Source organism: Pseudopodoces humilis, chromosome 5, assembly GCF_049639895.1.
Source record: "Pseudopodoces humilis isolate 2021_Gansu_Grassland_sample_001 chromosome 5, ASM4963989v1, whole genome shotgun sequence".
Classification (NCBI taxonomy): Eukaryota; Metazoa; Chordata; class Aves; order Passeriformes; family Paridae; genus Pseudopodoces; species Pseudopodoces humilis.
This window is the reverse complement of record NC_142204.1, coordinates 50,431,387-50,457,353: the sequence shown is the minus strand read 5'-3', so window position 1 is coordinate 50,457,353 and position 25,967 is coordinate 50,431,387. Positions and strand designations below refer to the sequence as shown.

At 38.7% G+C, this 25,967-nt stretch overlaps 1 protein-coding gene across 1 annotated transcript in view; it reads right to left on the bottom strand.

Annotated features, from left to right (window-relative positions):
- The window catches only part of KCND2 (potassium voltage-gated channel subfamily D member 2), a 267,260-nt gene extending 241,975 nt beyond the window's left edge, over positions 1-25,285 (bottom strand). Inside the window, exons 1-2 of the mRNA XM_005519239.2 lie at positions 25,057-25,285; positions 22,695-23,868 (exon numbers count right to left, since the gene is read on the bottom strand). Of these exons, the coding sequence (XP_005519296.2) occupies positions 22,695-23,809 (1,115 nt within the window). The 5' untranslated portion in view covers positions 23,810-23,868; positions 25,057-25,285. The remainder of the gene's footprint in view (positions 1-22,694; positions 23,869-25,056) is intronic.
- Positions 25,286-25,967: the final 682 nt, after the last annotated feature.

The window sequence follows — 25,967 nt, the reverse complement described above, 5'->3', positions numbered from 1 at the left end:
TACATAGAGAAGGATATATAAGCTATAATCCCAAAATAAATAGTACAATCTCATACAACTCTTGTAGCATGTGTAAAGAGGAAAAATTCAAATAGGCACTAAATTAGCTTTGAGACACCTCAAAGAAAGATTGTTTGTTTCTTTGGGGTTTTCCATTTTTTGTGTTTTTTAGGAAAGAGACAGGAAAATAATAGTGTAGTCTTCTGAAAACTGTTGCACAAGGAACTGCAAACTTTTCAGGGAAAAAAATGGGATGAGTCTTATTTGTTTGGAAGGAATAAGCATCTATTACAGGTAGGAAGATATGTCACCACTTGGGAACATAAACTGAGAACATCCTTTAGATTAAGATCCTGTGAATCCTTGCAATCTGTTCTCCTCCCATCAGAGCTGAGGGTGTCAGGCTCTTCTGACAGAACAATTCTGCACTAGAAAGGGAAGGAGGAAGTCTTTTTAATTAGGGCCCTCTTCTATTAAATATTTATGGAATTGGAAAATGTTGCAGTAGGCAAAAAAGGGACTCAAAAGCATATATTTCCTAACAATCAGATATTTTCCTGGGACTGGAAACAGAAAAGAATGATCCCACCAGTCAGCTGAACAGCCTAGTAACAATCTTGGACACATCAAGTTGTGTTCTATATGTAACTGATAAAATATTAAAGCAACAAGGTTTTTGTTGACTTGTGGTGGTGCATATTTCTTCATTGACTTTCAAAATTAATGTATAAATTTTAAAATTTTCATGACAAAGTGGTCCATGGATAAGTGTTTACTGCATATTTACTACACAATATATACTGAAAAAAACAAAAACTCCACTAATGCACTTTAAGAAGAAATGCTTGAGCCATGCTTTGTACTTCATATCATTTAAGCAACAGTAAAATCTGCCACACAAAATGTTTTTATTCCCTTTTTTTTTTTTTTGAGCAGCTTATTCAAAACATTTAACTGCTTGGAGGAAATTAGATTAACTACACAAAATTATGAATATGGGCTATCTGTACCTATAACTACCATCTCCGTAGGAAAAAAAGGAAAAATGTATATTAAAATACACCTAATACTTGATATGATTCATGAGTATCTACTGCTTTTGATGAATAGAACTTATTATGGCATTTTAATGTATATTCAGTATTATTTGCACTAAAAATTGACCTAGAATTCATTTACCAAACTATGTTAAGTGCATTCTTTCTGAAACTTAAATTTGCCAAAATACCTTGTAATATTATTAAACATGGAATATAATGAATGCAAAATTATTCTACCACAAGCCACTTGTAAAATATGACAGTGATACAATCTATTGCCTCTCTTGCTTGAAACTCCAGGCAAGGTCTCCATTTATTACCCTTGATTGTCCATGTGTGGCTGCTTAGATGAATGGATCACTGATAGAAATAATCTATTAAAGGCTCTATGCGTCAGAGACTTCGCAAACAGTGGAAAAAAGATAGTTACAATGACATATAGTATGAAAATAAGATCTCCAAGTTCAGAAGAACCAGTAATTTGGGAATATTTTTCTCTGATGGATGACCCAAAATGTGCAAACAAGGGAAGGTCAGTTATAATATAGTCCCTATAAAAGAGCTAGCAGAGATGGACAGATATGATCACAACATGAGTGTCATCTCCTTCACTTCAAGATCAAGTATTCTGTAGTTTCCTAAAATTTAGGAGAAAGACTGGCCCTAACTTCTTTTTGCAGAACTCAATGATATTTTATCCAGTGCTTGCTCGGTTACTTGAACTGTTGTAGATGAAACTCTACTTTTTCCAAGTCACCATTCCACTGCTCAATGAAAAATGAACACTTAATTTTCTTAAGTCATTATGGCACTGCTGGCTCTGAAAAGAAATTTAAATTACAGTAATAATCAACACATAATAGTTAGAAAAGTTGACAGAAATTGTTTCCAACCTTAAACTTCTATATACACATCACTTGAGTTGCAAAAGAATTACTTCTCTGTTTCCTACCTCCTATTACTTCCTACTTCAAATGAATTAAAATTGTATTTTGTTGGCAGTGCAAAGGCTGACCATGGCACATCAGGCCTCACTCTATTTTCACATTACTACAAACTAGGAGACACTTGTGCAACAATAGATTTACATTGCTATAAAATTATGTAAGTGGGCTAAGCAAGCAAAAATAAAAAGCTCCAGCACCCCTTCTGAAAATGCTTGGAACTCCTCCAATAAAAAGGTCGTGTTTCGGAAGATGAGCTCAGTCTTTAGATGAGGTGGTAATGGACACTATAAACCATAAAATGCTCATGGCTGGCATAGTGGCTGACATCCACACATTTGTAACCTCAATATTTGCCTGCTGCAACAATTTCTAAACTACCAACCCAGAAGAAATGCTTATTGCTCCAGGAAAAATAACTTGTTCAAATTGTAGAAGGATGTTTATGATATAGGTGGTTGGTACCATAAAGATGGACAGGATATAGGAACCTAAATAAAACTTGCTGCATCATTGAGGAGCTCTGTCTTCTACAGTAGCTTTATGCTAGATGTAGAGGCAAACCTAAGGTAAAGAATTGTGAGGTCATGATACTCAGAAATAATCCAAAGACACCAATAAGATTGCTGCTTCTTGGCTAAGTCTTTGCAGAGACTTGCAACCACAGTCTCTGAGGAAATTCTCAATATACTGCATGATGAATCTCAGTGAAAACAACAGCAATGAAGACAGAAGAGGACAGTGTTGCCTGAATCTAGATCTCAGTGCTATGTCTGCATTTCAGAATACAACATATTTTTCTCCCTTTAATTCAGATACGAACACACACACACACACACGCACACACACAGAGGGGGAAATAAAAGGTAGCTGCTATTTTAATCAAGAGTGCAAAGTACTGAAAAGCCACAGTGGACTTTGCATGCAAGTTTTTGTGCAGTATCAGGACAAGACTAACATCGAGAGCAAAAAATATGCAGAGCGAATGCCAGAAATGTTCATACTTGTGGAACCAATATTTCACACCGGAAATTTAAAAAGAGAAAAAGACTACCTCTGTTTTTAAAAAAAAAAAAAAGAAAAAGAAAAAGAAAAAAAAAAAAATACCTGAAGGGGAAAAAAAGAATAAAGAGAAGGAAGATATATTCTTTAGTAACTTCCGTATGTTACTGCAAAATAGCAATTTTCTGAGATACTGTTTATGATTTAAGATACCCACTTGTCAATTGCTAGCACACTAAATTGGTAATTGTTTACAAAACCAGCTAAAACATATCTGTTGGCTTTACATGTACAGGTAAAGGAGAACTGGCACCATAAAATACTAAACCCCACAAGTTTTTAGCTTCTCTGTCACATCTCAGTGCATTTAATATCCTTCTGTCATATTATTTATGACTTCACAAAGAAACCAGTTATTTCCCATTATCTCTTCAATAAATAAGTAAAGCAGAGCATGCTGCAGCACTGCAATTCGTTAATGAGATGCCTACAAAATCGTCACGGTGTCTGGTCTCAGAAGCTTGCACAGCATCTAACTATTAGAGTTCACCTCATCCCCAGTGAGTAATTGCATTTTTTACACATTGATATGTTCCAACCTGATGGCTGAGACACACGTTTTAAAGTGGGTTCCATAAAGTAAGTAAACCTTTCCATGATACATTTAATATTTAAAAAACCAAAAGTTCTACAAGTGTTTTCAGGTTTCATTAACGTTTCCACCAGTCCATCATAAGAGCGTTGCCTTTTTTTCTTATAACGGAAACAGGTCACAACTTTTACCTTGGATTTCATGTGGGAAAAATCTGACACTCCAGGTCCCACTGGAATGAACTAATGATATAGAAATGTTACATTATATACCATAAGATGTAACTAAAACCAGCTGAAGAAAAAGAAAGCCTTTCCATTAGCTCCTGTGGGCTTTGTCTTCAACCCCAGATGCTGATAGAAATCATTACATTTTCCACCCATTTATCTATATTGCTGCATAATAAAAAAATGCACAAGTAAAAAATGTTCTTTTATTATTAGATCAATAAGACTGTCACAAATTAAAAGAAACTGCCATGAAATTACTTCCATGTTTAAAAAGACAAGACATTTACCAATATTTTTCAAATACAGCAAATACAGTGTTTCCTGTAGTTTCTACTGCCTTTTTTATCACAAGACATAGTGTTCATAACACCTGTTTCTTTATTCACTGTAAGTTCTCTCATTTCATTTCACTGGTTTGTAGTACAGTTTCATGATATTCCTGTACATTCTTTTCTTCTATTATTTTATATATTGGAACAGAAGTTTTCACTGTTTATTAAATGCACTATCAAGGATAAATGTAAAATGTGAGTTTTTAATGCTTTTCCTCTTTTATTCTACTAGCAGAAATATTTTTATCTGAGACTCTTTAAATACATGTATGGAGGCTACTGTAATGTAATCATAATGCCTCAAGAGAACATATTTTTTCCTGAGGTGACCTGTTCAATATATTCTAAATACTTTTCTCCTGAGCAAGTTGTCCTGAGCTGTCACTCTGTTTGAATGGACATTAGGGAAAAGCACCTTGGGCAAAGAAGCTTGAAAATGATATGAGGAACTGTTAAATTGCATGAGATCATTAAACAGAGCAGGACCACCAAATCTGAATGGGGGAATAAAAAGGAATAAATAAAAATAATTCTTGGCTCTGACATCCTAACAATTTAATTTTGTTCTCCTGGAATGGGATTCAAGTAGAAAGTGAAGACACTTTTGGTGTATGTATGTAGGTTTTCGTACGTGAGTTAGTATTGAAGCTCACGTTGCAGTCGTTGAGTCTGGAGAGTGATTTACCTCACCTGAAAGCAGAGATTTATATTTGAGCATCTCAGCTGGGGTAGTACTTAGACACTCCTAAATTCAGTTGTTTTTTTCGTCAAATATGTGATTCAAGAGAAACAGAAAAATCAGCATTGTTTACATATAATGAAAAAGAAGTTTCTGAGGCAGAAAAGGAGATCTGTTATAAGATGATTGGTAAAATTTCTGGACGAGAAAATGTCAGCAAAAAAACTTTTTTAGTCAACAACCAGTCTCAGGCAATAAGGATAAAGATACATGTTTATCCACAAAACTCATTTACACATGCTATATCATTACTGTTTAATCAGCCATTTCCTTCCAGGAAACAGTTGTGAATATGCATAAAGTCATTCATGCACTGCATTCATGTCAACAAAGCTGCAATGTTCTCTGAAATGGAATAATACCCAAGAATAAAATCTAGTCTCTCTCAGTCCTTACAGGATTTTCAGAGTATTGGCATTCATGTCCCACATCAGAAAAAAATTAACTGGAAGTTTATTTGTTTTTCATTAAACAAATTATTTATCTAATGGTTATCATGTATTGGAGGAATCTATAAGGAATATATATATTTATATAATATAAATTTATATAAATATAAATTTATGTATAGTATAAGGAAGCACGATGATCACTAGGAGTGATGGATTTTCATGTGGAAAGGAAAGCAAGCAGATAAGTCCCTATAATAACCATTGTACTGTTGATAAGTCTTAGCCAGTCATTCATTTTAACTGGTTGTTTGACAGATTCCTGTTAGGGAAATTAGGTCTTTTTCTTTATACCCATTTTATATACAGAGTAAAAGAATCATCTAAGCTAGAAAAGACCACTAAGGCATTGAGTCAAACTGTTAACCCAGCACTCCTGTGTTCATCCCTAAACCATGTCCCCAAGTACCACACCTACAAGTCTTTACCAGCTCAGGGGTGGTGACTCAACCACTTCCTTGAGCAGTCCATTCCAACGCCTGAGCCCTTCCAGTAAATAACTTTTTTCTACGTCCAATCTAAACCTCCCCTGGAACAACTTGAGGCTCCTGTGTGATCATTTGGTGCTTAGGAGAAGAAGCCAATCCTCACCTGGCTGCAGCCTTGTTTCAGGCAGCTGTAGAGTGATAAGGTCTCCCCTGAGACCTTTTCCCTGTGCCAAAGAACTCCAGCTCCCTCAGCCGCTCCTCGTACAACTCACTCTCCGGACCCTTCACCACCTTTGTTGCCCTTCTCTGGACACACTCCGGCCCCTCAATGTCTTTCTTGTAGGGAGGGGCCCAGAACTGGACACAGTGCTGCCCGAATACACTACATGACCTTATCCTAATACAGTTAGCAGGACAATCCCAAAATGTAGGCAGAACCATCCATTCAAATGTCCTTTATGCCAGAAGAATAATGAGATGTAATGTATGACACATTTTTCACTGACTATTTCAGTAAACAGATCAACCAAGAGATAAAACCTTTATTGCTCTAAATAGCACTGTTATACCAGTCCAAAATTAGATACATCAGGCTCTGTCTGTCATGTTCTCTTATGATATTAGTGCGTGATATACTTTCAAGGTTGCCTGAAAGCTTCTGTGAGTTAGCAAGGCTTTTGATAAGCTAAAGAAGAAAATGCCAACTTGTTCTCCTTTTAGCTGTAAGGAACTCTGAGCAAATTATCTACTCCAGTGTTGATTATGACCATTTCAGTGAAATATCCATGTATGAAGATGGGATCTCATGTATGACTCAACATTGATGTTAGCATGGGAGATGCTGCATCATTTGCTTCCCATTAAGATTTTCCTGACAAAAAACAGATAAACCTGTTATATCTGAAGCTGGAATGTACCATCTTACTGTTTTCCTGATGATGAAACTATGCTTCAAATACATATAATTAAACTCCACTGTTTGTTTTTCTCACCCTGTGTCTGCGTAAGGTACTGAGAGCAATATATGTATTGGAGGAATGCCTGTTAACACTCCCATGGATTTGGGATAAAATCCTTAGAGTCTGACATAATTCAAGAAAGTAATTGTTGTCCTGGTCAATATATTGCTAGAGGTTTTTATATAAAAGCTTGATGCAAAGCCCTCTCAGGTCAAACCAAAGACTATTTGATTTCCATGGGCTTTGGATCAAGTGAATAGCACTAAATCCTGCAAGGCATTCATGGACTCACAGATGGTGCAGCATTTAGGTACTTTACATTGAAATTTTTATTAAGTTTTTGTGTTCTGCAGCTGATGAAAACTTCTCATCACCTTGTAGATTATGACCTTTGATTATATAATAGCTGAAGAAAGTAAGAGTAGTAAGAACTATTAGTGAGTTTAAAGCATCTGCTTCCCTGTTTGCACAGTATTCAGGCTCTATGATACTCTTGGAGACTCTGAACCTATACTTAAGGTGCTTAAAAATAGCTATAATGTATCTATTGTCCACAATTCTTTAAAAAGTCTTTAGGAAAAAATAACTATCTCCCTACTCTAAGCTTGATCCAACCACAGTAATTTCAATTAACTGAGAGCATGAGAGGGGGAGGTGAAGGAGATAAATTAGCGTAAAACTAAAGCCTTGTCCAGGGCTGGAAGTAAAGGTTAGGATGGACGCAAAGGCAAGAACACTAGGATACTTCACCAGTTATAGCGCCAGCAATCTGTAACTTCTACCCAAGGCAGAAGTTGTATCCTTTTTCCTTGATGTGCACTGCTGGATATCTTGCCATTAATTTTTCTAATTTTTTTTTTGAGTCAAAAAAAAAATGGACCAGTCATGTCTGGTTTATAGCCTTTCACCATTAGATGAAATTTTTCTTTCACAGCATTGTTTCTGAAAGTATTCACCATTCCACATGTGGATGAAAAATCAAAATTGCTTTGAACTGAAATCCCAAAAGCAAGTTGAACCAAAAAAGACAAATGTGTAGTTTTAGGTTTTTGTTCTACATTTCTAAAAGAAGATTAATAAAAATTAAGTGGATTTCATTAATGTATTTTTGGAAACAGGAAATTCATAAATTGTATTTTCCAACTACATTTTACTTTTATCAAAATCTCACGTAAGAAAAAAAGTTCAAAGACTCCTGAAGAGATTTTTCTATTACCTTACATCATAAGTATTCTTGATGTTTCATTGTGAAATTTTTAGAAGAAATAAGAAGTTTCTTTGGGAAAAAGTTTTAGATATTTATTTGAACATATTCAACTTATTCTGATATTATCCTAGAACCACAGAAAGTTATGGGTTGCAAGGGACTAAAGATCATCTAAATCCAACCCCTCAGTCTTGGCCTTGAACACTTCCAGGGATGGGGCATCCACAACCTCTTTGGGCTACCTGTTCTCATGGCTCACTGTCCTCCCAGTAAAGAATTTTTTCCTACCATATAATCTAAATATCTCTTAGTTTAAAACCATTCACTATCTGTCCATGTAAAAATTTGCTGTCCCTCATTTTAATAAGGTACTTTAGGTACTGGAAGGCTACAAAAGGTCTCCCTGGAGCCTTATCTTGTCCAGGGTGAACAACCCCAACTCTTTCTGTGCTTTCTTTATAGGGGAGGTTCTCCACCCCTCTGATCATCTTTGTGAACCTCCCCTGGACCCTCTCCAACAGGTCCATGTCTTTCTTGTGCTGAGGACTCCAGAGCTGGATGCAGCACTCCAGGCAGGGTCTCACCAGCGTGGAGCAGTGGGTCAGAATCCTCTCCCTTGCACTCCTGGCCATGCTGCTTTGGATTGAGCCCAGGATGCAGTTGGCTTTCCAGGCTGTGAGCACACAGTGCTGGCTCGTGTTCAGCTTTTCAGCCATGAGAACCCCCAAGTCCACACTTCAAGCCCATGTCTGACCAGCTTGGAAATAAGAATGTTGTACGGGCCCATGTTGAAGGCCCTACAGAAGTCTAGGTAGGTGACTTTGGTCTGTCTTCCCTTGTCGACTGCTGCAGTCACACCATCACAGAGGGTCACCAGATTATTTGGGCACAATTTGCCTTAAGAGAGCCATGTTGGCTGCCTTGAAATACCTCCTTGTATGTGCCTTAAAACTACTTCCGTGAGGATTGGCTCCACAATCTTCCCAAGCACAGAGTATGTGGTTCCCTACATCCTTCTTTCTTTCCTTTTTGAAAAGAAGAGTGACGTTTCCCTTCATCTGACTGCAAAAGTTCTTAGCTTTTTTATAATTCTCTGAGTCAGTAACTCTGGTCAGTAACCATAATCACTAAAAGTTACCAACTGTTATACTAAGAAATCATGTGAACAGGTGTATTCTTCTTTACCTCACATCACGAACCTGTTGTAGTAAACCTGACTGAAAGACCACAGCGGAAAGTTGTTGACTCATGTAACAGTGAGACTGAGCAAGTGCAGCAGACAATGCTGAATGTTCACCCCAGCCTTCAGGCTGTGCTCTGTTGTACAGACACACTGTTTGCAGAATTAACTTGCCCAGATCACTGTAAGAGAGGAGTCTGCAGGTAACTTGGTACTGGTGATTACACCACCTCTACAACCTTGCCTTCATCTAGAAGTGCAGCAAGAAGTTATCATGAAAATATCCACTATTAATAGGGTTGTGTTATTGCAAAAAATTAATAAAAATTATGCAATACCACAAAGAACTGAGAGATCTCTGCATGTACAGGATCTGTGCAGCATGCTGTAGAAAAATCCCCCCAACCCATCCAATGCTAAGCAAATGCATAGATCCCAGCATCTGAAGGGGTATGAGACTAAGTAGATAACCATGTCCCTCTTTACTCTATGTTATTAAAACATCTATTTTTATTAAGTAATTTGTTGTTGTCCCTTTCTTGTCAAGATTCAGAAAAAATCCTGCATCTTCACTTTCTCACCTCACATCCCACCACTCCACCCTGGTGCAGTACACTAGCCACTATCAGGCTCCTTTATTGAAGGACTAACAACTCAGTTTTTGACACTGTCTATACCTATTTCTCCCTAGAAAACTAGTTAGGTAATTAATTTCTCTGCAGACTGGCTTCATAGGTCCCTGTTCTCAATTTGATTTGAAAGGCTATTGAAAAGGGGTTGGCATAATAAAAATATAACTTCAAATCTCAGAAGTATGGAAAAAAAACTTGTCTTTGTACCAGGATTTGTTTCAAGGACATCTAAGAAGTAAGCAAGAATCTTAAGAAAGAGTTTCTTTTTCATCATTTATCATCTCCTCTAGCTTTTCAAAAGCACTAGCTTGAACTGCAAATGGGAAGAGAACTATTTTTAAAAAGTATTAAATCGGAATTGTTGCCCCAAATTATGAAATAACCACTGATTCCCCTCAAAGGAGAAACAACATTTCATTAGTTATGCAGGATAGCACTTTTTCTTTAAAACATATTTGGAAGTTTATAATATAGCTGGCCAGTGGAGGGGAAGAAAAAAGAGGAAATATTGTTTCTTCTGTAGTTCATTAATCTCTTTTCACAGACAGAAAAAAAAAATTAGTATGCCACTTAATGCATTAAAGAGCAAAATTTCATGAATTCTTATTCCCCCCCCCCCCCAAAAAAAAAAGGAACATACTGAAAGAAAATGTTATTTCACACTTGTATAGAACTGTACTAGCTGGCAAATTTGAGATTTGATGTTCTGGAAAAGTAGATCATGAAGACAAACTAAAATTAATTAAATCAAGTATTTGTTGATAAAAGGATTTCATACCAAATTAAAGAATTCCCTTATCAGAGCGATTTGAATGATTTGCAGAGAAGTGAATGAAGTTCAGAAGGAAAACGAGAAAGACAAACTCTAAAGCAGTTTTGACCATAATACCCTGTCATGGCCTTTAAGGCTCTGTAGTACATCAGTCTGGAGGCAGCTTTAGAGAAAATTATATTTTTAAAATTGAATTAAATATGAAAATGACTACTGCAATGAGTAGAGTGTACCTGCTGAAATTTATTGTAGCATGTCTCTAAAATTTTCAGTCTGCTTCATAGCTATGCATTGCAATACCTAACTGCAATCTAGAGCTCTGGGACCTCCTGGAAGAACAGTGTCTCAGGGGATATGTCTGATATGTCTCCAGTGGGACACTTTAGAAATGAACAGTGGTGAAACAGCTAACAAGACCACCATGTGGCTTGGTCTCTAGGTTTCCCATTCAGAAGAACAGAAATAGCTTACAATCCTCTGAAGGCTAATCAAGGTATTCTAGCTCTCCATATCTTAACTCACAAGCATTGCTATTTGAAGAATGCTTTCTGCAGAAAATTACAGTGGAAACTTAAATTTTCTTCCAAATTTCTAGAGGCTTCTTCTAAACCAGCACAAACATTAAATCTCCCTTTATTTTAAATTTAAAATTTTTGTTGTGTTGTATGGAAAAGGACAAAAAATTGTCAAAAGCACTGAAGTGGCCTTCAGGGTTACACAAAACAAGAATATTTTGAGTTTGAATGTAGTGGATATGTCACCTTTTTGATGAAGTGGGAATTGCCATCAACTGCCAAGCAGGTACTCTGCTATGATCTTTGAAAGGAATATGTTATGGGCCTTTCACAGTTATATAGTTTGGGAACAAGGAGAGTGGATCAAACCAACTACCCACAGAGCTTGGGATTTATCTCATCCATTTCCACTTGGTATTTAAAGTCTACACTAATTATAATAAATTTCATTTATACTCGGTGCAGGGGAATGAGCACATCCAGATGCCTGCTTCTCTTCATTACCTCCTAACTGAGAAAAGGATGACTAGCTCAGAACTATTTAACTTTTGGAGGAGTAAGTTAAGACCTATAAATATCTCCCAGAGATAGTAAGCAATTGGAAGAGAATTAAGTTGGAATTCCACCTCCAGATTCTTCCATAATAATTCTATTGTACAGCATGTCCTATTTGTCTCCTTTAAAATAGTTTTATGTCCTGATTGTCTTCTTTAAAAACCACACACCTAAGATATGTTCTCTATAGCTGCATCCTTCCACACAAACACAGGGACTGGGAAACAAACTATGTACAGACAACATGAAAGGTTTATTTAAGGAAACCTTTCTGTTGCATTTGGATTTGTTTGCTTTGAAGACAAGAGAACCTCTGAGAATAGCTAGTGAGCTAGAAACCAGGTATCAGAAAATATATTAAAGGAGAGGATAACACCACTGAGACTAGAGATGAACCAATCTGTTTTCAGCCTCTTGCTATATTTCAAAACCATTTATGTGGATCTAAGTCCATACTTCCATCCGTTTTTCTGTCCAGTATTCCAAATCATCTGTCACTTTACTCTGTATTTAATTAATTTGTTTGCAAAGATGTAACAAGCAGTGCACGCTAAATGTTGTGACTACATAGAGCAATAGGGAAAGCTCACAGTCTGGAAAAGTATTGCAAGACCCCAGATCTCTTTTCTATTGCATGGCCAAACCCACTGTAAATCCATGGATGACTGCTGACAGCCATCGTGCTGTACTCAAGGTGTGAAGAGGGCTCAGGGCAGACAATGCCAGACGGCAGTTGCACCCAAAGGGATTTGGGTAGTCCACTCCAGGCACTCTTTTCTGTCTTCTAGAGACCTGGAACAAAAGTGGTTCCTATCTTCCCTTCCCACAGCTAGGATTTCATCTTACATGTGCACTGTTGCCCAAAGATGTCTGTTTTTTAAAATCATTGGTCATCTGTGCCAGACACAACGAGTCAGCACCATCTCCAGTCTGCAGCTGTGCCTGTCCCCAGAGGAGGAGAGAGACTGTCACAGCTCTGCCAGCGCAGCAAGAGGCTGAACTGCGCTCAAGGGCTCGCCAGCACGACTAGCAACATTGCTTCTCCCATGAATTATTTAATGTGCTAAATTCCCAAAATTTGGGCCTGCACAGGAAAGAAACTGTAGGCTAAAGAATGATGATGGTTGCAGCCTTTCAGCAGCTGCAACTTCTACAGTGATCTGACTGTGATGGGAGGAAGAGAGAGAGGTGTCAGAAGTAGCACGCCGTCTGAGAAGGACAGCATATCATATTACCTGGGGATCTTTTTGTAAGGAGATTCCTTTATAATATTTACCTCTAAAAGTTGGCACCTTTTGACACATACTATAGGTTGATTACTTTGTTCACAAGCAAACCAGATACAATTTGACCTTCCCTTTCACTTGGAAAATAATTAATACTGAGCATGCGAAATCATTAAGCCAGTCTGTGGACAGATTTACTCTAAACTATCTTTCTGTGGGAAAGCTTCAATTTTTACCCTTTCAAGCTTCCATCCAGATGCTAAAATAGCAAATTTTATCTAAATTCTCAAACAGTGTAGAGTTTACAATATTGAAATCTTCTTTTTATATAATATTTATCAAATAAACACAAGAGACAGCTGCAAGCATAGCTCTCACTAGGTGCGTGAGAATAGGGGTATATATTCTGCTTGTCCCATTCTCCTGTCTCTATTCCATGATATCCATGCTTCAACTTGTATTTCATCAACTGATGTAAAGAAATGCATTAGTAACAAACCCAACCAAAAAGCTTAGAAAAACTAAAAACTCTCAGTACTAGAAGTGGTACAAGATACTGTGGTATTTATATTATACTGTGATATTTATATTACAAAGAGTTAAAAAGAGTTGTTACTAAAGATTGTTTGATACTTCTGTGTCTTCAAGAGAAAGGCCACAATCCTTAACCTGCTGCATACCAATAATGAAGTGATTAGATACCCTTAACCAACAAAGTATACAGGCTCTTCACAATCAGGTTTGGAAAACATCTTCAACCTCTCTGCTTTTTTATTCCTCTGTGGGAAGAAGGAGAGTTGGGGACCAGTATGTTGCAGCTGTCATCCACCATGTCAAAGAGCATCAATTTTGTTCCTAAACAACTCTGAACAGTGCAGTAGTTGCTGCCCATAGCTGATAAGGATGCTCAGGGAATTGTTAAGTGGCTGCAAGTGGAAGAGATAAAAGTTGCAAAAAATGAAAGTAAGGCCACTAACACAATAATAAAACTCCTCTTTTGGGCTATAAAAAAGGAGGATATGAATAGTAAAAATAATGAAAAGTTAAGGATCCCACTCACATTACATATGCGCTTATACAGAAAACTCTCATCTTACTGAAAGAAGCAGTGAGTTAGGATGCAAAAGACACATTCAGACTGCAAGCTAATACACAATCCTAAATTAATTCCTTCACAACCTTACAGTCTAACTCTCAGCCATTTACAGGGAATGCCTGGGTGGCCAAGCTTTCAAGAGATAATTTGAAAGACTGTTCCCTTTGTATCAGCCAAAATATTTTGAGAATCTGCCAGTATAATTCATAGAAAAAAAATCCGTATCTCTGGATACACACTTGAAAAAAGTTAGGGTTTGGTCTTGTAATATTTTTTTTCCAAAATAATAATTAATTAAAGCATGTTTATGTATTGTCATAAAATTAGGCTATTATAGATACCATTAAGGATGTTCACAGTTACTTCTTAGTCCAAAATTAATTCTCTTAATCCAAGAGATTTAAAACTGTAGTGAAACATACTTACTTTATTTTAATTTACCGAAGTACTCAGAGTAATTAAGTAAAATCCTATAAGTTTATACTGCCTTTTATACTATATGAAGTCTTATCTAAGGACACTGAGTCTTCAGTAATCAAACAGTGAAATTTATTCATATAGATACATATTTTATAACATTTTTGTTTTAATGCTGATATTATAATATATCATATTTGAAAAATATATAAGTGTTCTCAATATTGGGATTTTTTTTCTTCATATGTTATTTTTTGATATATAGTGCAAGTGATAGCAAGTACAGCTCACAAATCAAAATGTTTCCTCAAAGAGAAAGAACTGTGATATAGGGGATGCTTTCCTCAGAAATGATTTTTTTTTTTTTTTTTACAAAGTGTCAGGAAAAAATAGGAAAATATGCTTTAAATATACTTCATTTAGGAACAGAGATAAAGGTAAGAATCAGCTAGCAGAAGTGTACTCTGCTTACAAAGTTCATATTACTGCACAAAAAGAAAACCCAAAGGCAGAAAAAGTAATTCTCAAACATCCTACATAAATCTACAAACAACGTTCATTAAAAAATCAAATAGACACAAAATAATATTTGCCACCATACCAGAGAAGGGGATGAATTTGCAGTGGTCAAAATTGAGACTTACTTTTTACCTTTTCTTACCACATATCTGCATTCTAACAAATTTACTGTGTATAAGCCAAATAAGAGACCTATTGAAACCAATAAATCTTCAGATTGTTTATTTGAAAAATGGAATCACCTACCTGACATTGCATCATAATTTTACACACAGTTTCTAAAAATATTTTCATTAATATCTACATGTCACAGCTTCCATTTCTTACATATCTTTTCATGCTGAGCTGTTGGCTTGAAAACCACAGAGACAGAAAATTAGGATCAAAAAATATATCCCTTGGATAATTTACATTACTCTTTCAGTTACCCTTTTTTTTTTTACTTGAATTACTCATTCCTCCTTCCTAAGCATACCATACACACAACACTCTTATCTCCTTTCTACAATATTATGTAAAAAAAACAGGGCATATTCTATTTTAACAAGACCTGAACCCCAGCAGGATCCATTTGATTCTGACAGGGGTATTTGATCCTGCCTCTGGGACATACCCTGAATCTGAGTACAGTATTCTGTATTTATCCTAGAAGTTACTCCTGTGCACGTAAGACTGTTTTCTAAGGGAACTAGGTACCTAGCTTCACCTGTTCCCCTTTGTGTTCCTAACACCCAAGCATCTGAGAATTCAAGTTGAGTGCCTGTCTTCATCTCCAGACACATAAATGCCTTTAAATTCTTCCTTGTAGTGTTTGGGTCCTATAAATAAATAAACCCAGGAGATCTCTATGTCTGTGAAACTTGACCTCTCAGTTAAACCAATCAGATCAAAGAAACCAGTAACACAGGTGAAATTGAAAAAAAACCACCAGGGATGAAATGTAAACTACTATTCCTAAATTCTTTAAATATGCAAAATTTTACTTTGTTCATATTAAAAACTTCTTTCTAGGTTTTTTAGCAACCTCACATTTTCTGTAACTGGAAAATCATGGTCTAATTAAGTACATTTACACAGTAGCTCTTAATGCTTTCATCTTCAGGATGGAGATCTGCAGATAAGTAAGGAACAATGCTGCACAGTGGAATGTAAGAAAGGAAACTGCTTTTCTAAATACACAAAAAATACAATTACTTATATGACTAATATCTTTGTATCTTTAGTAACAGAAAGATAGCTGTCTTTTACTGTTTTGTAAGCTTTTGTCAGTGCACTTAACTGCTAGAATTTGAACTCATGGTAGTAGGAATGCTGTACTGATAACTAGGTACATTAAGATGTATTTCCTAATAATGCCGAAGTTGTGTCTATGCTGCTGGGAGAAAAGGAGTGCAGTCTCATTTGAATTATAATAGAGATGAATCCTGTTAGATTTTATTCTTTTTATGCATTGATCACATGATCTTCATAGGTGCTCATATTTAAACCTGAGTCTTCATACACCAGATACCTGAGTAAATTTTTGTATCCAGTACTTTTCTACAGGACATTCATACCTGTTACGCATCAGATGCTCTAGTTAAAAGCATTACTTTTTATTTCATCTCAAATCACATGTATTTAAGTCTATGCTGTGAAAATAATGCAAATTTCATTGTGTACTTTGGTGAAAATTGATTTTTTTTGTCAAAACAAACCCCACAGCTTTTTTACTTAAAAAGACACTAATGAAACATTACCAGAGGCACAGGAAGAGCAAAATCATATGCTTCTTAAAAAAAAATATTAAGAAATAGTGGTAGAAATTAGGGCTCCTAACTGTGTTAGGAGTTGAAGTCCAAGCATGGTGACTATTATTGTTCCAGGAAGTTTAGTGTAGAGCTATCATTTTAAAGCACTGTCTATAAATTCAAAAACCTTTGCTAATCAATTCAGAAAAGGAAAGAAAAAAATCTTAAAGACTGTGTCCTCCAGAAAAACCTGTGCTCCTATCTATTGCCCAATAAATGATAGGTACAGGAATATACAGAATCTTTCCCATCAGTGTCAGCTGTGTTGTCATGCAATTGATGAAACCTCTTAAGGCAGATTCTAAATATCTTCTGTATTTCTAATTTATATTCCCTCTTTGGAACAATCTGTAATATTAACCCCTGATGAATCAGATTCTTCTCTTGTTAGCTTACCATGATGAATATTATGAACTTCTGCCAATGGACTATAATGCCATAAAAATCAAGTAAAAGGAGTAAAATTCATTAGACTTTCTTTCAAATGTCTGAAAACTTAATTGTCACCCTGAAGTTGCAAGATGTTCTCAACTTATTTTGAATACTCACTTTATTTCTGTGGTATTTATTTTTTCTTCTTCAGAAATACAGTTTCCATCTCCAGGTATTTTTTTGCATGGTAGGCACTATTTCTAATACTGTATTCATAGATTTATATGGCTTTTATATTGCAAATTTTTCATCTTAGACAAAGGCACAATGATGTGAGTCACATATGGATTGTCATCACTGAGCTTAAACTTCTTAGGTTTGATCACAAAGATTTTACTAAAATGACAGTATTCACTGATGATTACTTGAATGATAGGCCCTAGTTAACAGATCAGGCACTAGCCATAATTACTCTCTGAGATTATTTGTTCTGCTGTACTAAGCATATTTCTGTGCTACATCCACAGTAATCTAATTCTTATTCCTGTCTCAAAGTAACAACAAGGAAACAAAATTCAATCTGTTTCTACCAAAGGAACAAATGTATTCAATCCTGAGCAGACAGATCTTTTTGTTAAGCATCACCTTCATGTCCTTCATAACTGAACTAAAGAAGTTCATGCTCAAGAAAAATGAGTGAAACAAGCCAAGTACTTCTCCTTTAAGATTTTCAGGGTTTTTTTGAAGAGGAAAGCTGGTCCCCAGTGCAACCAAGTAAGAATACAATTACTCTGCTCTCTTACTGTCAAGTAACAACAGCCCAATATAGTTTCAGTAATCCTTTTGTTACATAAAAAAAATAAATTTTACTGCTATCAAAATGACCCTTAGAGTAACAGATTCTCCCTGGAGCCCTTTTTGAATATCTAGTAATGTACTTTGAAGGTGATCACAACTACACTTTGTGCCTCCTCTGTTATATAGGCTAAATGTCTCTGCTGTGAAGAGAAAATAGATTGAGACATCAAACACATTTGTAAAATACAAAATCCACTAGGTTGTATATAAGACAAAAATAGAAAAGTTCTATTTGAAACAGGGTTGAAAATATCAAACAAAAAATGAATGAGCAATATGTACTTACAAGATACAGATATAATACTCTAACTTTGTGAATCTTTACATTTGTAACACTGATCATAAGAATATATCCAAACTTTTAATGAATTTTTTTTCACAGAACAAAGATTTTGAATTTTGTTCTCTTTTGTCACATTTTATTAAACTCAATTTTTTAATGAAAGTTCTGAAAAGATGGATTATTTCAAACTAAAATGCAGAGACTATAAGGAACTAAAGACACTTGAAAATGGCACAGTAGTGAGAAAAGAGAATATGTATGGCATTTGAGAAAAAAAGTGATGATATGGAAACTTTATGATGCTCACAAGGAAAAATCTATCAAGCAAAGGTCAGAACAAAAAATCTGTTCTGAAGAAAGTTCAGGTCAAATGAATGACAATGATGACAAATTAAAGATGTTGTCTAGTAGTGAGGGATGATTAGGAATCTGGAACAAAGGAGCAGAAGAAGGAAAAATAAAGCCAGCAGAGTCTTATTACAAATGTTAACCTTGTCTTGAAGAAGGGAGGAAAGGTGTCAACCAGTGCACAAACCCCAACCATGAAAACTATGGAAAGTGGTAATTGGAATAAATAATGGGAAAAAAAATAGATAGAACATACCATATTAATGAAAAAAGAATGGAAAAAGGACTGAAGATGGCAAACATGAATATGCAGGCAAAGAAAATCCTTTGCTCTCTTCCCTTGTTCACTTGTTCCCTGAGGCTTTCTGTTATCACATCTAGTCATCTGTTCATTATAAAGTCTTCAGAGAATTTGATATATCTTAAGTGGGTTTCCTCACACATTATGGGCTATATTAAGAAATAATAAAAACAAATAGCTGCTTTATCTTTTCTGAAAGACACACCTCTAGTTTATACAAAGAAAGCAAATAAATGAGTAGTCTTGAGTTTCACCTTCCCTTCATATTGTGTTCATCTGCTGAAGCATTGTGTGACTTTATAAAGCCACCCAATGTAAAAGCTATAAAAATAGAATTTTAATATAGCAGTGAGATTGCCTTAGAACTACTCACAGAAGAGTACTACATTCCTTATTTAAAGTATAATATCTTCATAAAACACAAACTACACTATAGCATTGACTGACTTGGGAACAAACAATATCCTTACACCCTCAAAAGCTTACCAGCTATTCCAGCTCATTTGCTGGCTCCTGACAGGGCAGATGGAAATTTATTGGATTGTCATGTTTTAAGGTGACAGCAGAAAGTGACATAACTGTCATTATGGGTGTAGATGTTCACAAGCCCCCATGGAGGTCTCCCAGTCCCAGTTCAATAGACTTGAGCTTTTGTCTCTCAAGTTTCACACTAACCTGATTCTTGACCTCTGTGCTTTCCACTATTATCTTGAATCTCCATAAAATATTTTGTGACCTCTTTCAGTTTTATTCTCCTTTCTCCTCTTGTTTCTCCTTTACTTTTGCTGCAATTAATCCTGATAAAACACTAGTCTGGAGTTTAAAACAGTTCCGTTTCTGGAAGGGTACATGCTGTTTTTCTAGAGGCGTCTTTCTCTCTCCGTCTTTATCTTTTTCTCATGTTCTCTTTCTTCCTTTGCTCCTTTCTTCCCTTCCTTTCATTTTTTTTCAGCTTTTTCATGTAACATTTCCATGTACATGTACTACTTGAGCTGAGCAGTCAAGAGCAGTTAATAGCTGGTATATCCTTGGAGGCAAAAATATCGTAATATTTGAAGTCACTAGCACACTGCAAAGGAAAATGTAATCTATGTTTTTTAAAGACACTTTAATTGCTCAGCAATCATGCAGAACTGAGAAATATAGCTCTGCTTCCAAGGTAATAACTCCCCAAATTGCAAAGGTCGCTTACTCAATACCCTTGCTATCCAGAAAAATATGACAATGACACCAAGACTCAAAAGCTCAATTTTATGTTAATCTATTATTCGCTATTAGCTTTCATGAATTTTTGTAGTATTTCACATAACCTGCTGTCATTTAAAACATAAAGACTTCATCAAGCTTTGTTTCTAAAAGAGAGAAGTTGTTCCTGTCAAGTTCATTTATACACCCCTGATTCAGCTAAAACTAAAGTTAAAATGAACAGGAGTCCTGTATTAGTAAAGAGGTGGTAAGCTTTAGCACATAGAAAAGGTATCAGTACTAATTACAATCAGTTTTCACTGACCCTTGATGCTTTTCCCTGCAACTTCCCTCTCCTTTTGTGTAATTATTCCATCAACTAAAAAGATTTCAAAGCTTTTTATTATGCTAATTTTATTTAAATTATTCACATATATATATTTAACATTTAAACATAATCTTTATAAAGTTATCATGATGTTACTAAAAGGACATAATCTACCTAATGCACTGTTAAAAGATTTCATAAAAATCGGAGATGTCTGTCCTATTTGAACCTGTATCACACCTCAACTTCTGAGGGTGAGACTTTGGATCTCTGTTCAACCTGCTCAAAACTTTCTCTGTTCAAACTACCTTGAAAAAGGAGTCAAGCATGAGAGGATTCTCTTTAACCCTTTTTGTTCCACTTGGGACCAAAATATTGTGTGCTGTATACTTAAAAACAGATTCTTAGGTTCTATTCAAAGAGATTTGAAATTGTGTTCAAATTACAGCAGTACTTTTGAAGATTTCACTCAGAGTAATACTTCAAAACCTGGAATTACAGAATAATACTCATGTAGATGTATATATGTGTGTGTGTGTGTGTGTCTGTGTGTGTGTGTGTGTTTGTGCACCAAAAAAACAAACAAATCGTATTAACACCAGCTGTGATCCCATACCTGTGTTATAATCAGTTGCAATTTGGGCACAAAACAAGAAAATTTTCTGTTCAGTACCATGGACAAGTACTTTCCACACTGCATAAGCATGGAAACAACTTATTCAGAAAGTACCTTTTGTTACAAAAAAAACCCTCAAAATACACCAGCTTCTGTTTTTTTATGTTAAAGTATCAGTCAACTCTTTCTTGAAAACATCACTATTCTAATTAAAAATAAATGGTAAGAAATATCAGCATCAGAAAATACAGGAGTGTGGATCTAGTTACCATGCCTAACTTGCTTCTTCTGCTAATTCATCCCTTCCATTTGTCACCAGCAACAGAAAATGAAGACCAAAAACCACCCAGGAACCTAAAAGGCGGGTTAAAATCCCCAAAGCTCTTGTCACTCCTTTTTAGCATAACTTGCCCTTACAAGAAGTATGAAATATTTACTATGCACTATATTTATCTTCATTTGTTATATCACACTGGAGATAAAAGCCTGGTATAAAAATGGTGGCATAAGACATTCCTTTTATCTTTTTCAATATTTTTTATGTGCGTTTCCCAAGTAAATTACTATTGCACATAATAAATCAAGTTTTTCATAATAGTTTAATAATGCACTTTCATTTTGTTAAATTTAAAAGTTATACATGTTTCATAAGTCTCAACAGTCCCAACAAGATATGGCAAAATGCTAATAAAATGATGGGCTTTGCCTTAATGAAAGTGCTAAGTTTGCCATGTAGTAATTATTAAATAACTAGGTAGTTTGTAATGAATCAACAAATTTTCAATTTCGTAGATGGTACTATACAACTCAAAATTAAGAATAGGGAAAAATTATCATTTCAAATTAGTCAACCTTCTAAATCCCTGTTGTAATTAAAGACAAGTGCATTTTATAACTCGGTGCAGAGAATCAGCTGATACAATCAGACTCTGGAATCAGAGACTTCATAAAATACTTCTCTGTCTCATCTTTCCATTAAACTGCATTGCATTCTAATGTCAACGGTGACACTTTTTTTTTAACCCCTACTCTCTGAAAGAAATTGTATTGCCATTAGAATTATATTTAAAAACACATTCTTGATGTGTCATATGTCTCACACTTCCTCAGATCATTTTCCAGAGTGTATCACCAGTCAGTGTAGCTTGACATTCATGATTTAAAAGTTATATGTCCATGAAAATCAAAGGAAATGTGTTCAGTGTCTTAAATAAAATCATTAATATATTTTTTTTGTAAAGACAAGGTATGATTTTCATTAAAACAAATCATTTTGTAATAACAAACTCAATATCCATGTCTACATCAATACATGACTTCAAACAAAATGGCAGATCCACATACTGAACAAAAGCTTGCACTTTGGTTCTCCTTATAAAAATTAATAATTTAGGAACACTGTAACAGCTCCTAACAGAAAATACATACTCCACCAAAAATCCACTGATAACTCACATGTACTCATAAAATATTCCAATTTCACTGTCCAAAACCAAAAACCAAACAGTTTGAAGACTTTTTTGCTTTGTTTTGTTGTTTGCCTTTTCAGGTTTTTTGCAGTTTTTGGATTTGGGTTATTTTCATTTCAGCAATGTTGTTGACTAAATTAAACATGTAAAAAAGCTAGAAGGAAGTTACAAGTTGTAGTCCTAAAGTTCTGTAACAAAAACTTACCCTCACATTTTTTTCTATCACCATTTTTTCTAAATTGAGTGTTTTCCGTCCGTGCCAATACACTTGTTGAAATGTTGGCTGTAACCAAACACCAGCTGCACTTACCCCAGTGTTGTCATGGTGACGATGGTGTACCAGAAGGCTGCAGGGATGCTGGTGAACTTGCTGGCTGATGAACCTTTCTCTGCATAGTACATGACTGTGGCAAAGATGATGATGGCCATAGTGAGTGAGAAGAGGAGGAAGCCTAACTCCGAGGCACAACTTTTCAGGGTATAGCCCAGGATGCGCAGACCCTGTGAGTGGCGGGAAAACTTAAAGATCCTGAAGACACGAAAGACTCTTAATGTCACAAAAGCCCCACTGACATCCTCGTTATCTGTCATCACCAGACCAATGTAATATGGCATAATGGCCACCACATCAATGATACTCATGACACTGCGCACAAATTTGTAGCGACTGGGAGCTGCCAGAAGACGTAGGAGATATTCAACTGTGAAGATCATCACACAGGCGGTATCCAGACAGAAGAAAGCCACCGCATACCGCTCTCCACAGGGCAGCTCCTTGATGCGCCCCGGGCTTACCCCACAGGGCACTGTCTCCACCACGTTGGCAATAACGGAGACGGCAATGAAGAAACCAGTGACATAGTAGAAGACCAGAGCCAGGGTACTGGTGTGTGGGTTTTCGAAGGCCCGCCACATCCTCTGACGAGCTGTCATTGAGGGTAGGGAGCTCTCAGCTACGTGATCCGTATCAGCATCATCCTGCAGGCGCTCAGCATTCTCACGCCGTCGATCCTTGTATTCCTCGTAACAGCAGTCACCAATGATCTCAGGGATGATGCCAAAGAAGGCCAGCTCCTCATCATAAGCTGAGATGCACTCCTGGCGGGGATAATGGAGCTTCCCAGTGCGGTAGAAGTTGAGAATATGGCGGAAAATGTCAGGGTCCCGATCAAAAAAGTACTGCTGTGTCTCAGGGTGGTAGAAGAAGTCCCGCTCTGAACTGCCCAGCAGAGTGTCAGGGTAGCGCTCTAAGGTGTCCAGCCATGTCTGGAACTGGATGCCACTCACATTCAGTACAATCAGAGAGTCCTGGCTTCGCTTTCTCTCCTGCCGTGGAGCAGCTGGCATGGGACCAGTAGCCACTGGCATCCATCCTATGGCTGCTGCCCTGGCAAAGGGTAACCAAGCTGCTACACCTGCCGCCATGATTCCAAACACCTATTACAGCTAAGGGAGTCAATCTAGAGACAGTTCTGGTCCAGCCACTAAAATAGAGAGGGAAAAGAAAAATATAAATTCTCACATGTTCTTGAGGCGGCTTTGTGATATTCAGTATTAACTGAAAACCTTTTTGCTTCCTTTTTGTTTCCTCCACTTTTTCGACCCAGAATATGCTTTCCAGGCGCTGGTCAGACTGCTAGGACAATAAATGAGGGCACTTGGAAATCCCTGTATTCAAAGCATCTTCTCTAACAACCAAATCCTTTGGATATAAGGCATCCATTCGAGGCCCCCTGGATGGAAGCAACAGTCCTCAAATCACTAGCCCCTGGAGCCAGCTAGTAGCTCTAGTGCAGCTGTGCAGCCACCTGGAAGGAGATTTTCCTCCACGCGCGATGCAGCCGGTCCCCCCGCCCCTCCTCCGCTTGCTCCCCGCCCGCCGCTGGAGCCGGGCCGCGGCAGCCAGCGGAGCCCTCCCCGGGCGGCTGCAGCGGGGCCGCCAACGCCGCCGCCGCTCGCCGTGGAGGGGCGGAGGGGATGGGCCGGGCGGCCCGCCCCCCTTCCCGCCGGCAGCCCTGGAGCAGCGCCGGGAAGAATCCTCTCCCTGACCTTTAATCGCCGCCCGGGGACTTCTCCAGACCCCGGGTAGGGGCCGGGGGAGCCGGCGGGGCAGGGGGAGGAGCTCCGGGCGGCAGCATTAAACTTTAAGGCAAGTTTTCCGTGCAGGAAATGCTTTGAAGGGCAGAGGGATGCCGGGGATAGGGCGCCGTGAGCGGGGAGCGCCCACAGAGAGGGAGCGGGCAGAGCGGGGCTCTCCCCTGGACGGAGCATCGGGGCACGGATAGGGGCTGGTGTGCGGCCAGGAGACCAGGGTCGGGCAGAACCCCGCGGTCCTGGCGGGGGTAGGAGCGGGGGCTTTGGAGACACACGCAGTAGGTGGGCTGCACGGGGCATCCCCGGGAGCGCCCGAGCGGGCGGCGAAAGGCGAACCGGGGAAGGCTGGCCGTGGAGCGGGAGAGGGGCAGGAGCTCCCTGGCGGCGGGGGAGGCCGGGCACCGGGGCGGGCGGGGGGGAGCGGGGTGCAGTAGGGCTCGGCGGTCGGTGGTGGATCATGCCCCCCCATCCCCCCCCCCCCCCCCCCCCCCCCCCGTACCCCCGCCTCCTTCCTCTCGCCCCTTCCCCTCGGCTCAGTTCTCGAATCCCTCCAGACGTGCCCAGTCTGCGGCACCTACCTGTGAAAGTCTGGCGAGAGCGCTCAGTTGCATAGAGACTTTTGGAAATACGAGCTCTGCCGCTAGATCTCCGCGCCCCGCCGGGAACGGCGGGGAAGTAGTTGCTCCTGAGAAAGCTTGATCGCATCCAAAGGGACATCGATAATAAGGCTTTCCCCCACCCCCACCCCCCTCCGCCACCGCCGAGCGCCAAGCAACAAGTTCAAGGGGTGGGTGGGGGGAAAAAAACAACGTAATCGCGCCTGGCAGCTCGTGGAGCACGTCCTTGCGGGGCGCGGATCCTGCGGCGCGGGGCCGCTGTCAGGCGCGGCTGCGGCTGCGGCCGCTGCCCCTGCCCTGCCGCGGGCTGCGGGCGGCAGCGGCGAGGCCCTGGCGCGGCCGGGGGCGGGGAAGGGGGCTTCCCGCTGCCTCCCCCAAGGCGGGCGGGCCATGCCACCCCGCCGCGCCGCCGCCGCCCGCGGGCGAGGGGCGTAGGGGCGGGCGGCGGTGCGGGCGCGGGGAAGCGCGGGGCGGGTGGGCAGGACATCGCTCCGCGGGCGAAACAAAAGGGCTGCGGGCAGCTGCGCCGGCGGCGGCAGGGCAGGGAGCGCGGCTGTGCCTGCGTGCGCGCCGGTATGCGTGTGTGCCGGTGTGTGCCGGTGTGTGTGCGTGTGTGTGTGTGTGTATGTATGTATGTATGTATGTATGTATGTATGCATGCCGGTGTGTGTGTGCCGGTGTGGGTCTCTGCGGGGCCGAGATCGTGCGGTCCAACCCCTCCGCCGGCAGCGGAGTTCGCGGTGCTTTGGGTAGGGATCGGGCGACGGCGATAGCTTAGGTGAGGTACCGAGGGGATTTCTGGGGAGCGCTAGCTGCTTTCAAGGGGAGGGGAACCGTTCACTGCAAAAAAGGGGGAATGAGATGGCTGGGAG